Source organism: Martes martes (assembly GCF_963455335.1).
Source record: "Martes martes genome assembly, chromosome: 17".
In the NCBI taxonomy this organism is placed as follows: domain Eukaryota; kingdom Metazoa; phylum Chordata; class Mammalia; order Carnivora; family Mustelidae; genus Martes; species Martes martes.
The window spans coordinates 7,694,084-7,708,003 of record NC_137905.1 but is presented as its reverse complement, the minus strand read 5'-3'; the positions used below and the strand labels follow the sequence as shown (position 1 = coordinate 7,708,003).

General features: G+C 50.7%; 1 protein-coding gene across 1 annotated transcript in view; it reads right to left on the bottom strand.

Moving 5' to 3' along the window:
* CDYL2 (chromodomain Y like 2) overlaps positions 1-13,920 on the bottom strand; it is a 164,918-nt gene that overhangs the window by 47,149 nt on the left and 103,849 nt on the right. The window contains exon 2 of the mRNA XM_080828122.1: positions 10,158-10,746. Coding sequence (XP_080684248.1) covers positions 10,158-10,746 — 589 coding nt within the window. The remainder of the gene's footprint in view (positions 1-10,157; positions 10,747-13,920) is intronic.

Sequence of the window (13,920 nt, the reverse complement as noted above, 5' to 3'; positions counted from 1 at the left end):
ACTGAAATCATAAAATCTTTGTTTGATTTTCATTAACTGAAATCTCGCCACATGTGCCCGGTAGCCACCATACTGGACAGTGTAGGAGGGAATCATGCTGCAGGATAATTATCTTGCATACCTTGCCAATCCTGACATACCTTTTCTCGACTGTCTGACTCCCTCCTTACCCTCAGAGTCATAAAGACAAGGGTCATGTTGGGCATTCTTAAATCTCCAGGACCAGTGCAGCCCAGCACACAGAAACGGCTCAGCCACCGCTGAACCTGATGAGCCGATAAAGGAAAAGCGCCAGGCATGTAACGGAGGACCTACAGAATTTCCGATCTCCTGACTGAAGGAGAAGTGGGAACAAGAGGCCAGACAGCAGGACAGGGGTCTGCTGCTGGCCCCACGGAGAGACGCCAGCCCAGGCATCGCCCGTCCTGTCCATTCTCTCCGTTCCAGTCTCGGTCAGCACCTTGGGAAGCAGACTGATTCACAGAGAGGAGGGAGAGCTGGGACCCCCTGCAGGGCAATGCACACTGGAGCATCTTCAGCTGCAAACTATGGCAGAGAGGGGCGGTAAGAAGGCTTAAAATAAATAAAAGAGAAGACTCATCAGTTCCACGGTTGAGCGAAACCATCGCTTTGTCGACGGCAGGGTTAGGGTTTCCCAGCTGCAGTTCTTAGAAGAGAAAGTGATAGTTCTCGTGCATGAGAGCCATTTCCTGGTCTGTGGTTGACTCACCCAAGATCCCTAACGCCTTGAGGACGGTTCTGAGAGCACCCTGAGAGGGGAAGGCGAGGGTGGGGGGGGTACGAGGTTTACATGTCCCGCGCATCGGGAGGAAGCAGACTCGGCAGTCGGGGACAGCAGCATCTTTCCACAGAAGCATGGCCGGGCAGTCGGGATTCAGGTCGGGATCTTCAGTGGGGACTGAAGTTGAAAACACCCCCCGTCACTGCACCCATTAGTGTCACGAAGAGTTCAAAGTACCCAACCTGCACCTGAACTCCATACGCATGGGGTTATTTCACGGCTGGTCACTGTCCCAGCCCCTCACTGTCCCCGAGTCCAGAATCCCTGAAATCACGAGCAAAGCCCAAATGGACGAATTTTTGAAAATCATACTTCGTCACGTTAGCCATTGTCTGGCATGTTGTAATGATGCCTCCAGACATGTCCTGAAGTTCAGGGAAGCTGAGGTTCCCACGTTACTTAGAATTACTGGGAGGGGTAGCACCTCCACAAGAGCAGACTGTGTCTTTGACTCACAGACCCTCTGTCTCCAAGGCCGTCCTTGCCCGACTACCTCCAGAGTTCACAGCAAGTTTAAAGGAGAAATCTAATCACTTCTGCCCTGGGATTTCTACTAAGGAGTCTACTGCATATTCTCTTCCGCAGCCAAGGACTATGCAAAACACAGAAGTGCAACCCAAAGGAAATGCACTCTGAGAAATGGACCTGCAGTACCCTTGCTGGGGGGCAGGGCCAGGGGCGGTGCAGGGGGAGCCCAGGCATGTAATTCAGAGCCTGCGAGACAGCGTGAATATTAAGGGAGAAGAAGCGTAGCAAGTAGGGCCCTCACAGCAGATGGTGAAAACAACTGTCAGACACACAAGGGAAAGGGGATCCTTCCGTTGCTGCTGCAAAGAACCTGACAAAACATTAGTTCTGCGTGTCACGTCCCCAGGAGCAGGGAGCGCAATGTGAGAACACGGGACAGCCCCAGGTGGGGGGTGATGCTGACATAGTGAAGGGGGGGCGTGGACCTGGCACAGGACCCACATCACACAGCAGCAAGGGACTCTCACTTTCTCTCTTTTGTCCATTCATTCATCCACTCCCTCACTCGGCAGGTGTTTCTTAAGCACCTCTCATGGGCAAAAGAGAGACCACGCCTACCGTCACGGGGCTCAGGAGGCTCTCAGGGAGTGAAGCAAGCAGAGATCACCTACGTGATCAGGTTGTGACCCTTACACACCGAGGTCCGTGCTGTCATTGAAGAAAAACTTCTCTACGCATGCAAGAAAAACTGGACTCCAACTGACACGGGGAATCACTGTTGGGTGAGCCACAACGGAAGAGGAGAGATGGGCCACCCACACACGCTCAGAGCACAGGGAGACAGGTGTGCACCCTGCTCCGCAGGCCCTGGAGAGTGTGGGCTGTGTGAAGGACTTCCTCAGCCTCTTCCAGAAGGAATCCAAAAACACCCTCCTACTGCAGGCTCCCCCGTCTGACCCACCAGCCGACCCTGATGGAACCCCCCCGAGCCTCAGGCTCCCCTGTGGGCTAGACTACAACTGGCTGTGCTGCCATATTTCTTGCGATAGAGCTCCAAGCACCCACATGTGGATCCTTGGCTGTGGTCCTGAGCCTGCCATCAACATCCCCACGATCCCTGCCTTCTTCCTGGCTCCTTCTATCAGCTTGTGCATCACCTCCTCCAAGAAGCCCTCTCTAACTCCCTCCCCAAGCTGGCTTGGGCATCCCTGCCCACAGGTACTTCAAGGTACTTGTCTAAACAAGTGTACTTGTCTAAACAGTGTCTGGTATATTGTAGTCACTCAATGAGGACCAGATGAATTAACATCTATAAGAAAGGATTGATACACACAGTTATGTTTTTTTTTTTTTTAATTTAAGAGAGAGAGAGAGAGAGAGAGCGCATGAGAGGTCAGAGGGAGAAGCAGACTCCCTGCGGAGCTGGGAGCCCGATGCAGGACTTGAATCCCAGGACTCTAGGATCATGACGTGGGCTGAAGGCAATCGCTCAACTAACTGAGCCACCCAGGTGCCCCCCCCACACAATATGTTAAGTGCTCTAAAACACAAGTAGGAAAACACAAAGATCCAGTTAGAAAGCTGGGAGGGGTGTGAAATAATAGGAGCTAATATCACCGAATGTCCACCCTATGGCAGGTAATATTCTTAGAGCTTTCTGGGAAGGAGTTCACTTCTTCTGTACCCCAGCCCCACAAGAAAGGAAGGACTGTGTCTGTACTTTAGGAATGAAGAACTTGGCCCAGAGAGGCTGAGCCATTTGCCAGAGGCCACGTGGACGAATGTCTTCGTCCACCCACCACACTGAGTGTTGGTGGCGAGACGATGTTCGGACCACTCCCAGGGAGAGGAACACCCTGGCAGGAACACGAGAAGACCCTTGTGCTCATTTGTAAACTGAAATCACAACGACAGAGCTTGGAAAAGCTGGACAAAGAGTTGCCAATAGCTAGGGTTGGCCAGAGGGTGTCTTTGGAGGCAGCATACATGTCTGTCAGGGAGAGGACAGTCTGTCTGGATGCTAGAAAACTCCGGGCACCTCAAAGGGAAGCAGATCCACACGCCTGACACAAATGGGTTTTTTAAGTTAAAACAAGATGTTCTCACCATTTCCAGGCTTTACTTGCATGTCCCCTTCTCAGTGAGGCCTCAGATTCTAGTTCTGTGTGTGTGGTGTGTGTTCCTTCTAATCTGAGGCCCAGAGGGAAATCGCTCACTGCTAGTCATTCCACTTCCCTGGAATGCCAAGTCAGCATCTTTGGAACCACTAAAGATGTCTCAGAGGCAGGCCCCAGGGGTCCTGGCCAGAATCACGCCCCAGGACACAGGGAAACGTGTGCTGCTTTGAACTTAAATCGCTGCAGTGCGGTTTTTTCCTTCCTAAAACCTAAAACTGTTCGCAGACCTCTGAGAGCTTTAGCATCGCCGGTCCTGGCACCACGCCCAAGCCCTCCCCTCTGATGTCTGTGTCTCAACCTCTTCGACGGAGCCTCAGTCTTCCCGTTCAGAGGCGAGGCCAATCACGGCAGCCCTCGTTGTGCGGCTACGCTGTCCCGTCGCGAACTCCGAGAAACGCTGAGGGGACGGAAAGCTACCCCATGTGCAGGACCCAGGAGGGGCTCAGCACCACCGCTCCCTAATCATCAAAGAGGACTGGGCTTTTGTCTGAGTGCGGGAGGTGGGGGTAAGCCACGGGCCTGGGGGTCCACGCCGACGGGGAGGAGGAGCTCTGCACCAAAGTCGGCAAGCCGGTTTCTGTTACTGTTTTGAGACCCTCTGCGGACAAGGCACCCTCTTACTGCTTGTACCCTGTGGGGGGACGGGGTGTGGGGGTGCTTTCGCTGCTCCCCCACTTGCTCGGGTTCACCGCTAATGAATGGCCGCTTGGAAACAGTTCCTAAGACTTGTTTTGAGGCAGTTGAGAGGGAAAAGAGTATCTGAGCTGACAAGCAAAGTGATGAGTCGATTTCCGAATCTCGACATCAGCTTCTCTGGATGCCAAAAATCTAATCCAGGAGCGGGGAACCGACCAACTACAATGTTGATTTCCCCCTTGGACTCGCCATGGGTCAGGGGACAGTCAGATTTTCCATCCCCGTTGGGCGCTTTCGCTCGGAGGCAGTGGCCAAGCTGAAAGGTCTTCACGTTACCCCGTAAGAGAGGTTTAAGTTCATTCATTAGCCCCTGGTCACTTACTGGCCACACTTGGAAAGATAAACCAGACAAACCCCCCAGGCTGCTGTTGTTGCTGATACTGGTTTGGAAAACGATCCACTTCTGAATAACACAGAGGTTGGTCAGCATCTGGGGGCCTGGGGGCGGGTATCTCAAGCGCGCTGGCAGAACCGCTGGGGCGGGGCAGACAGACACCTGCGTTGCCCGGAGGCCGCTGACGTGGTTCACTCTGTGGCTGGTGGCCGCGGACCGTGGCACTCCGAGCCAGCTCTCCCCTCCGCCTCTTCCGGAGGCAGGCTGGGCACCTCAAGAAGCAGTGGTGACTCTAAAGGTCATGAACTGGGGTCATGTTCGGGGCACGGAGTGAGAAGTTTCTCCAGAAACTTCTAGTTTTGAGGAAGTATCCGGGACATTCAGCACTATATCCTTAAGTAGAACTGACCTGTGATTTTGCTTGCTCTTCCCCTCCTTGTCTGGCTTGGAAATCCAGGTTACACTTGTCTCATCAAAGGAGTTGGGAGTGTTTATCCCTTTTCTTCTGTTCTCTGTAATCATTTGGGTAAGACAAGGATTAATCTGTTCTGAAGTATTCGGTAGACTTGCCTATAAAACCATCTGGGCCTTGTGGGCCCTCTTGCTGCTATTTTTATGAGAACTTTGTGATGATTCAGTTAATGATTTCTTTAATAGTTATAGATCCTATTCAGGTTTTCTGGTCGTCCTTGAGTTCATCGTCCTTGAGTTCATTTCCTCAAGTTGTTTTTTTGTTTTGTTTTGTTTTGTTTTGTTTTGTTTTGTTTTAGGGAATTGACCATCTTATCCAGGGTTTCAAACTGAATGGCACAGAGTTATTAGTCCCACTATCTCAGGCTTAGAAAGAGTCTATTCTTCCAGTAATAAGGAAGAAGGGCAAGTTCAAATGCTCTCAGCACTCCCTGCCCCAGCTCTCCCACCCTCCGCAAATAGGGCGTGTGTTTGTCAGGGATCGGGGCTTTAGGAACCGCCCTGTACTCCCCAAAAGCCAGAGGGGCAGTGGTGCCGACTCCAGGCCAGCTCTGGAGTCGAATTGCCTGGATTTCTCTCCTCGTTCCAATCTGGGCACACGTACCCTCAGTCTCCTCCTCTGTAAAATGGGTAGAACAGCCACAGCTAGCTCTCAGGACCGTATGAGAATTACAAAAAGTGCTCTGTAAGCCCCAAGGCCTCATCAAAGAGGAGTTCTTATCCTATAAAACTTGGAACTTAACTCATTTCACAAACTTTCCCCGTTAGGATGCTCGTGAATGCCAACTCAAGGTCCAGAGCAGAAGGGCTTCCACTCCGTAAGGACTGACAACTGCCATTTTCATCTCAACCCTCTTGGTGCTCATTAGCCTAGAGCAGTGGACCTGCAACTGGGGTCCCCAGACCAGCGGCAGCATCTGGGAAACTTCTAGAAAGGCAGACTCCCAGGCTCTACTCCACCTCTACTGAATCAGACCCCTGGAGGGCTGGCATAACAGCCTTGTGTTCTGACACACCCTTCAGGGGACTCTGATGCTGGCTCCATGTGTGAAAGCCCTAAGTTCTTAGAAGCCACAGGGCCCTACCCACACTCCTGCTGAGTCCTGAGGTGCTTTTAAAACACGCTTACTCCCCGATGATCAATGAAGGGCAAAACAATAAATCGTGCAGGAAGAGGCGTGGGAAGAGATAAACAAACATCATAGAAGCGAAAGCTGAGATCATTTTAAAAGATCAATGGAGAGAAATGGCAAATGCTGCCTGTTTGTGTGGGGTGACTCATTCAGTGATAGGAACCATTCTGAAAACACTGAACCAAGCAGCATCTGAGCCGCAGTGCCCGCACGACAGGCAACAGTCGTCGGGACGCAAGGGAACGGCTTCTCAGAATTCCAAGACATGCGCACGCGAGGCCACGGGCTCAGCATCAGCGCTCGACGCTCACCAGCTTCCAGACATTCAGAGAACACTGGGCACCCGCGGGCAGGGCTCAGGGTGGAATGCTGGCTCAAAGTGAGGGATGCTTCCACAGGTTAGGGGCTCGCTGAATCTGGAAAGTACTGGTGCTTCGGCCCGCTCAGACAAGAGTGTGCTAACCGGTTCTCCTGGACCAGGCCATGAGAGAAGGCAGCTAACTCAACAGCTTTTCCATACAGATGAAACTGGTCTATTTTAGAGAAATAGAAAGAGGGAGAGAGAAAGAGAGAGAGAGAGAGATGCCTGGTGGGAAAGTGCGTCAGCAAGAAGTGATGTCAGGTTATAAACCTTTGGGGGACCAAATCCCATTCACACTTACACAAGCTTAACATCTCACGTGGGACCGGCTCTACCAGCAAACGGATCCCTGAACCACTGCGGAGAAACCAAATACTTCTTCTGCGATGACCGTATAGTTAAAATTCAGCATTGGAAATGCATAACCCACACCCTGCCCCTGAGATCTGCATTCATTCGACTGGGGTGGAGCCCATTTCTAACAAGCTCCCCAAGGGATACTGAGGCAGATGGTTCCGGACCACAGTGCCATTTGTCATTACCAGAGGAGTCCGGATCAAGAGCAGTACTCAGTCGTTGCACACATTTCACAAACATTGCTGGGGAAAATGCAGGCTGAAACCAAAACACCACCCGCCAGAGCCCCGATTTAGCATTTGTTCCCACAGCACAGATCAGGGAAGTCAGCAGTAAATGAGTAACGTGTTACATAAGTTGCTTTTCTGTATGCAGAACCTTAATTCACCAACGAGAAGTTAAAATCATATAAAAAGCAACGGCCCACCCCCAAAACAAATGCTGGGAAAGCGAAGCCAGGATCTCCCCAGCCCCTTCTGGCAGCCAAAGATAATCCCGCCTCTGTGCTACAGACCCCACGGGCTCACCTCGAGCCACAAGGAACTGGATCCTCAGAGGAGGTAGGGAAAGGTGGGGAGGAAGACAACTTTCAGATCTCTGCATGGGCACGGACACCGGCTTCAACGAGGCTTTTCTCTGGTTGAAAACGTAAGCGGAGCCAGGTTTTACTTGACTACACCTCTGACCCCTTGCTGACAAGTTCTGGAACCACAGAACCCCTCTGTCTTGAGTCCGATCTAAGAACCCCAAACCACTTTCTGTCTTCGGTACGGATTCCCAATCTTTTCCTTTCCCCAGTTATCCTAAGACCTAAGGTAGTAAGCTAGTTCTAACTAGAATGTTAAAGGCTGACAGTGCCTGGAGAATTTGTCAGCCCAGTGATCACAGAGGATGTGAATGTGGGCCTAGCAAAGCTGTGCCATGCGTGTAATATACATGTTACTTCTTCCACTGAGCTGGCCTCAGGAACCTCTCAACGCTGACCTGGAGCCAGCCACTCTCGTCTCACTGGGAGAAGTCCCTACCTATCTTTTTATTGCTCCAAGCACCTACTGTGGTGACTAGCCCTTAGGAAGTGCTAAAAATTTTTTAAAAAATTAAAAAAATTTTTAAAAAGCAATGAACTGACTTAAACTGACATCTGATGTGAACCTTAACTGCCGCCCCCATTTTGCCACAGAGCACGTTTCAAACGCATTAGAGTCACCTGGGGTGCTTATTAAAAACCCATCTTCTGGGCCCTGCCCCAGACTTTGTAAGTCAGATTCTATGGGACCGTCATTGTTAACAAGGTGCCACATAATCGTACACACATAAAATCTGAGAACCTCAGCCTTAACCTTACAGGGGAATCTCAAGGACACCAATACTATGCAACGTAATTAAGCCGAAGAGCCCTCTGAGAACACCCAAAACAGAACAAAACAGAAGTAGGTGGCTTGCTGCTCTCTATCCGGTACACACCCAAGTAGAGAACATTCAACGTGGGGGGGAAAAAGGAGGCCAATAAGAGACCAGAGACGAGAAAGGTCTAGAGAAGCATTCCGGAGTGAAGACTGGGATTTAACAAGGCCAGCGGGCTCATCCTCACCTTCCCCTGCTGGCTGTGGGGTACCGTGCCCCAGGGGCAGATCATGAACCAGGGGGCATCGACGAGGCCCAGAGACGGAGAGCACATGGCTAGGAGCTCGCCCCACTTTGGAAAGTCACATGGAATGAGACGTGCACCTACACTTCTCTAGCAGTTTGCTTCTCTGTTTCACCCCCCAGGCTGGTGGCTACAGTCAGCAAACTGTCCCCCCTGGTGCTTCTCCTGCCACTCTAGGGGCAGCCACGCTCTGAGCAGGGCAGAGGACGGCCACCAGCCAGGGTGTGGGGCATCACACCCACACTCCTTGCATCCACACAAGGAGCCTCAGAAACTCCCCCCAGCAGCCGTCCTCCCCAAGACAGGGAATTCCTCCGCCCCGGGCAGCTGTCAGGGGAACGTCAAACATGGATGTTTATGCCAGGCCTCATTTACACAAGCCCACTCCTCCCTGAGAGATGAATTTTTAAAACAAACAGCTTTTACATATGTTAGCAGGCAGAGTCATGTGAGCATCAGGGATCCCCAGACGGGAACGTGAGTCAATCTGGGGCAGACACTGCTAAATAAATCCTGTTTGGGTGAAATTCCTCTCTCTGGAGAAAGAGGAACCTCAAAGCAGATCGCTCAGACTCCCCAGCAAGACTCCCCGAAGACACCCCCCGCTCGCCGCGGCGGGGGCAGGCCCTGAGCACCGTGCACTCTGCCATCGCCACCGTGTTCCTGTGCGTTTGCCTCCGTCACGCCCCCTCCTGGGAGCTCTGCCAGCCTGTCCCACCTGCGCCCCACACCCCTACGCCCGCACACACTCTGGTTCCACCAGGGTGTCAGATGTCCCTTCTCTGTCGGGCACGGGTCGTCCACGCTCATCCCGAGGCTTAGGGTTCTGGCAGCTGAAGAGAAAAACGCCACCAGCCAGACCACAGGGTATCTGAGAAACGAGGGTGTGACCGCAACCCGTACAGACGGCTAACCCGGAAGATCCGGGCTGCTAAGGCCCCGTCAAGGAGTAATTTCACTACTAAGGAAATGTCAGGTTTGGAGTTTTAGTTACCTGGGTCATTGCCTCCCCTTTCCTTAACCTTACCAGTGGGCACTTGGTAAAAGGGAGGAATTCCGTAACCTTTGCTGGGTTGCTTCCAGGGTGGAAGAAGAAGGTGCAAACTCAAAGAACAGGCAGAGGGTGGGGACAGGGCACCATCCAGGACCTCTGCAGACATGGGGCCAGATCCCCCAGGCCAGCAACAGAGGAGACGCAAGAGGCTCCAGCTTAAGAACGGGTTTGGAGAGTTTCAAGTCCAGACTGGGTCTGAGAAGAGGGACAGACCACGCCTGGGGCTCAATGAGACTGAAAGCATGTCCTTCCCTAGGAAGAAAGCATGTCCTCTGGGGACAGGAGTCTCGGGTCCTGGCAGGTGACACCACGACTTAGAGCTGCCCTCACAACGGGGGCTCAGGAGTGGTTCCCATGGCCCTGGGTGTGTTGCAGCAGTCAGCAATTTTCAGCCCATTACAGGCCTAGGCTGGAGCCTCAGTGGCTTGGCCTCCCCGCCCCCGCCCCAGGCACAGGCACAGGTGTCTGTAACCAGCGTGGGCCTCCGACCAAGGCCACATGGCTCTCGGTGAGAGAGACGGAAGGGGAATTACTACCTAGCTAAGGGTCAGGGGTGTTGGGGTGGAGGTAGATGCGGGGGGGCAGGGGGGGTCTTACACAGCTCCCTGGGCTGCAAGAAAAGCCTCCAACAGAGGAGGGAAAGGCAAGCCACGTACCGAGCCCGTTCTCTGCCAATGCCGTGTGGTTGACACCACATTCCGCCAGCTCCTGCTCTCCCACGTCATTCAAATCCAAGCCAGGCTGGTGGGACCCATTTCCAAAGTGCCTCTCGTCCTTCTCAGAGCCGGCATCCCCATTCTCCATGCCATTCTGAGCCTTTTTCAGCGGCATTATCTGCAAACCGCTGGGGGTAGTCCTGTAAGACACTGTCTTGGTGGCCCTGTCGCCTCCCGAGGGGGGCTTGGCTGAATAGCCTTTTTTTGGCTTGGACAGGGAAGGGTTGATTCGCTTCCGCTTATGGGAAGTCCCTTTGCTCTTCCCAGATTCTGAAGGTCTGTGGGAGAGTTTCTCCACCGACGGGCCCTGGCCGTCACGCAGGAGCTTGGAGGCGCTGGCCTGCTTCCCTGACTTGATCCGTTTGTCCTTGGACACGTGCAGCCCGTTGAATTCGTCGATAAACTCCTCACAGTGCAACAGGTGGTGCTCTGGCTCCCACGTGTCTTCCGTGCTTCCGTAGCCTTTCCATCGGATAAGATACTCCCATTTCCCTTTCTTGTTCTTCCTCTTGTCTACAATCCTTTCGACCTGGGACACAAGATAAGAAAGTGAGCAAAGAGAGGAAAGAAAGCCAAGAGGAAAGAAATGAGTCCCGGAGAACAAGAGGACAAAGCCCACACTCACGACAGAAGCACCTGCCCAACCCTGGGGGCGAGCCGTGCAACACTGGAAGCTGACACTTCCCAGGGGCGCTCAAGCAGGCTGCCTTATTTTAGGACACCACTGAATGGAACCAGAGGCACTCGGCTGTTTCCCATGACAACTGTGTGATGCCACGCCCGGCTGGTGGCATCTGCCTGTCCGTCCGAGGTTTACTCTTGCATGAAATCACAGTGCGAGCTTTCGCTAAAGTTCTTTATTCATTTCATTGCACCAAAGTAAAATCAGACATTTAAAGACCAATTTGGTGTGACTTTTTCACCCTTACTTACGGTAAGTAACATTTATGGAGCACTTACAGGCACTATGCTAAATGTACCCTTATTTATAATAATACGAATGCTTAGTCACACTCATTGGCCAGGTACTAAACGCCGGGCATGGATGGTCCCATTTCATTTTCCCCTGACGACAATCCAGGGAAACAGGTGTTCTATCTATCCCCAGTCTACACAGAGGAAATGAGGCTTCGGGGAGATTAGGTCACTCAACCAAGTTCCAAGCTGATAAGGGCAGAGCTGGGATTTGAACCACTCTTACCCCCGACTTATTTTCTTAATCACAAGGCCATGCCAACTTTCTCAACTACAAAAATCTTCCCTACTGCCCAAAACTTATTTGAATCGACAAAGCCCATTATCCCTCCCTGCCTCCACCCACAGTAAGCTCCCTCAGCCTCCAATGCAGGGCTAAGAGTTGAGACCTAAATCTCTATCTGTTGAGGTCTAAAGCCATGTGCCATTGTCTACATACCTTCAAAGGTACAAAAATCTGCCCAGTTTCCAAGGATTCTCAAGGGAGAGCACACACAGAAAAATGCCAGTCCTAATGCTAATAACTGGTCAGTCAAGGAGAAGATTTCAACTTTGCACTAGACGTGAAATTCTTTAAATTAAAAAAAAATGACAGAAAATTCCCAATGCTCTACCCCCCAAAAAGCTAAATTTCGATGAAAAAGTAAAACACCTACATTCAAAAGTTCATTACATTTCAATATCAACACAATGGAATTCTGACCCAAAGAAATTAATGAACGAGGAATATGCCCTTGAAACTCATGAGTAGAAAAACAAGGTGAGAAAGAAGAAATGAATACAGGTTTAACTGATCATTTTTCAAGATGAGTACCAAGTGCATGGGAGTTCATTACAGGACTGTTATGTGTACATGTCTGAATTTTTATGATCAAAAATTTCCACAATAAAAAGTAAAAAAAAAAAAGTTGAAAAGTGAGATTATTTCCCAATGGTTGATGTACAACAGAGGCTATGGAAAATAATTAAATGATTTTCACTGCTTTGCACTTAATAAATATGCAAATGGCTAGGCCATCCTTCCTCTTCATAACACTGCTTCTTCAGAGACAATTTAAATGGTTTCCTTAATTGATTTATCTACAATCGAATTGGCCTATTTCTATTAAAATTCCTTTCCTTACAAAATGCTCTGTGAACATCTGTTTTAGATTTATTACATAATTTTTAGATGTATCACACAAACTCTATAACAGTTTAAAAAAGTAAAACCATGCCAAACTAATGCAGCTTCCCAATCTCTGGATCAAGGAACGGGGCTAGCTGAGTTGACACTTGTAATGATGTTTCAGAAAGTCCGGAGTCTCCTCTTTCTGGAAGAGCCTGCAGCCTTGCACATTTGGAGGTCTTTGAAGAGAAAAACACTCTGTGGGTTTATAGAGCGAGGAAGGTGAACAGTACGTTGGCCCTGCCCGAAATAGCAGCATTCTCAAGAACACCAACCTAGGAGTATCAGAAGGAAGTCCAGATATTTCTAAGGAGCTAAGGGATTTGTGTTGCCATGGGGGTCTCCAGCTTCAGAAAGCATATGGAGAAACTTCTTCCCCAGGATGAAGCAGAAAACCATGTTAGACAAATAGTCAACACGATGGGTAGGTGGGCAGGTGGATGGACGGACGGATGGAGGGATGGATGGATGGATGGATGGATGAAAAAATGGATGGCTGAGGGACAGATGGACACATGGGTGGAGAGTGGGGTTGTGGGGGGAATGGAAGGATCGATAAATGGACAGATGACTGGATTCATGGGTGCAAGGGAGCATAAAGACGTGAGTTCAGAAATGGATGGGTGGATGGATGGATAGCACTCACTGGTCAAAACAGACCTAGGATAAGGCTATGGAACAAGCCTATCTAGTTTAAATCTCCTGGTAAGCCTTTTATTATGTGTTCTTGAGCAAGTTAAACCTCTTTAGGCCTCATATGATTCATCAAGCAAGGAGGAAATGACAGCACCTACTTCACAGGGTGGTTGTGGAGAATATACAAATAAGTAGTTTTTCATTCCATAGTAAATGTCACTTAATCCTGCCTATCCTCCTGTGAATACAAACTTCGGTGGTATCCAGAGATAGAATGTTTCTCCACCCTGCAGAATATGACCCCCTAAGGATAATCAACTCCTCCCTGGGAAGGAGAGTCAACCTACTTACATAAGTCCTTCTAAGTATGGGAGATCGCTATGCTGAACAGCCTTACTTAAGAAGCCTGGGGAGTGAGCAAGGGCACAGTGTCCACACCAGCTACTGAGGGCCACACTGCGGGTGGGGGGCTTGGTTTCTTCCCTCCTAGTTACTGGAGGAATGACTCACAAATGGGAAACATAAGGGCCACTGCCACCACCTCTGGTCCCATGCACAAAGCCACTGGGTAGTCTGACAGCCATTTCTACTTAAATTAACCCAACACCAGCAACAAATAGTATTTTTAAGAAATATTTTCTTTATTTATCTAGAGAGTGTGTGTGTGTGCACGTGAGCAGGCGGAAAGTCAGAGCGAGAAGGAGAGAATCTCGAGCAGACTCCACACCGGGCATGGAGCCCAGTGCAGGGCTCCATCTCACCACCCTGAGCTCGTGACTTGAGCTGAAACCAAGGGTTGGATGCCTAACCTACTGAGCCACCCGGGCGCCCCCCACAACAAATAATATTAACAGGACCATCCCTAATAGCCTGATGTGTAGGGGGAAACAATTGGCTCTGCCACTTTCTATCCACATGACCCCG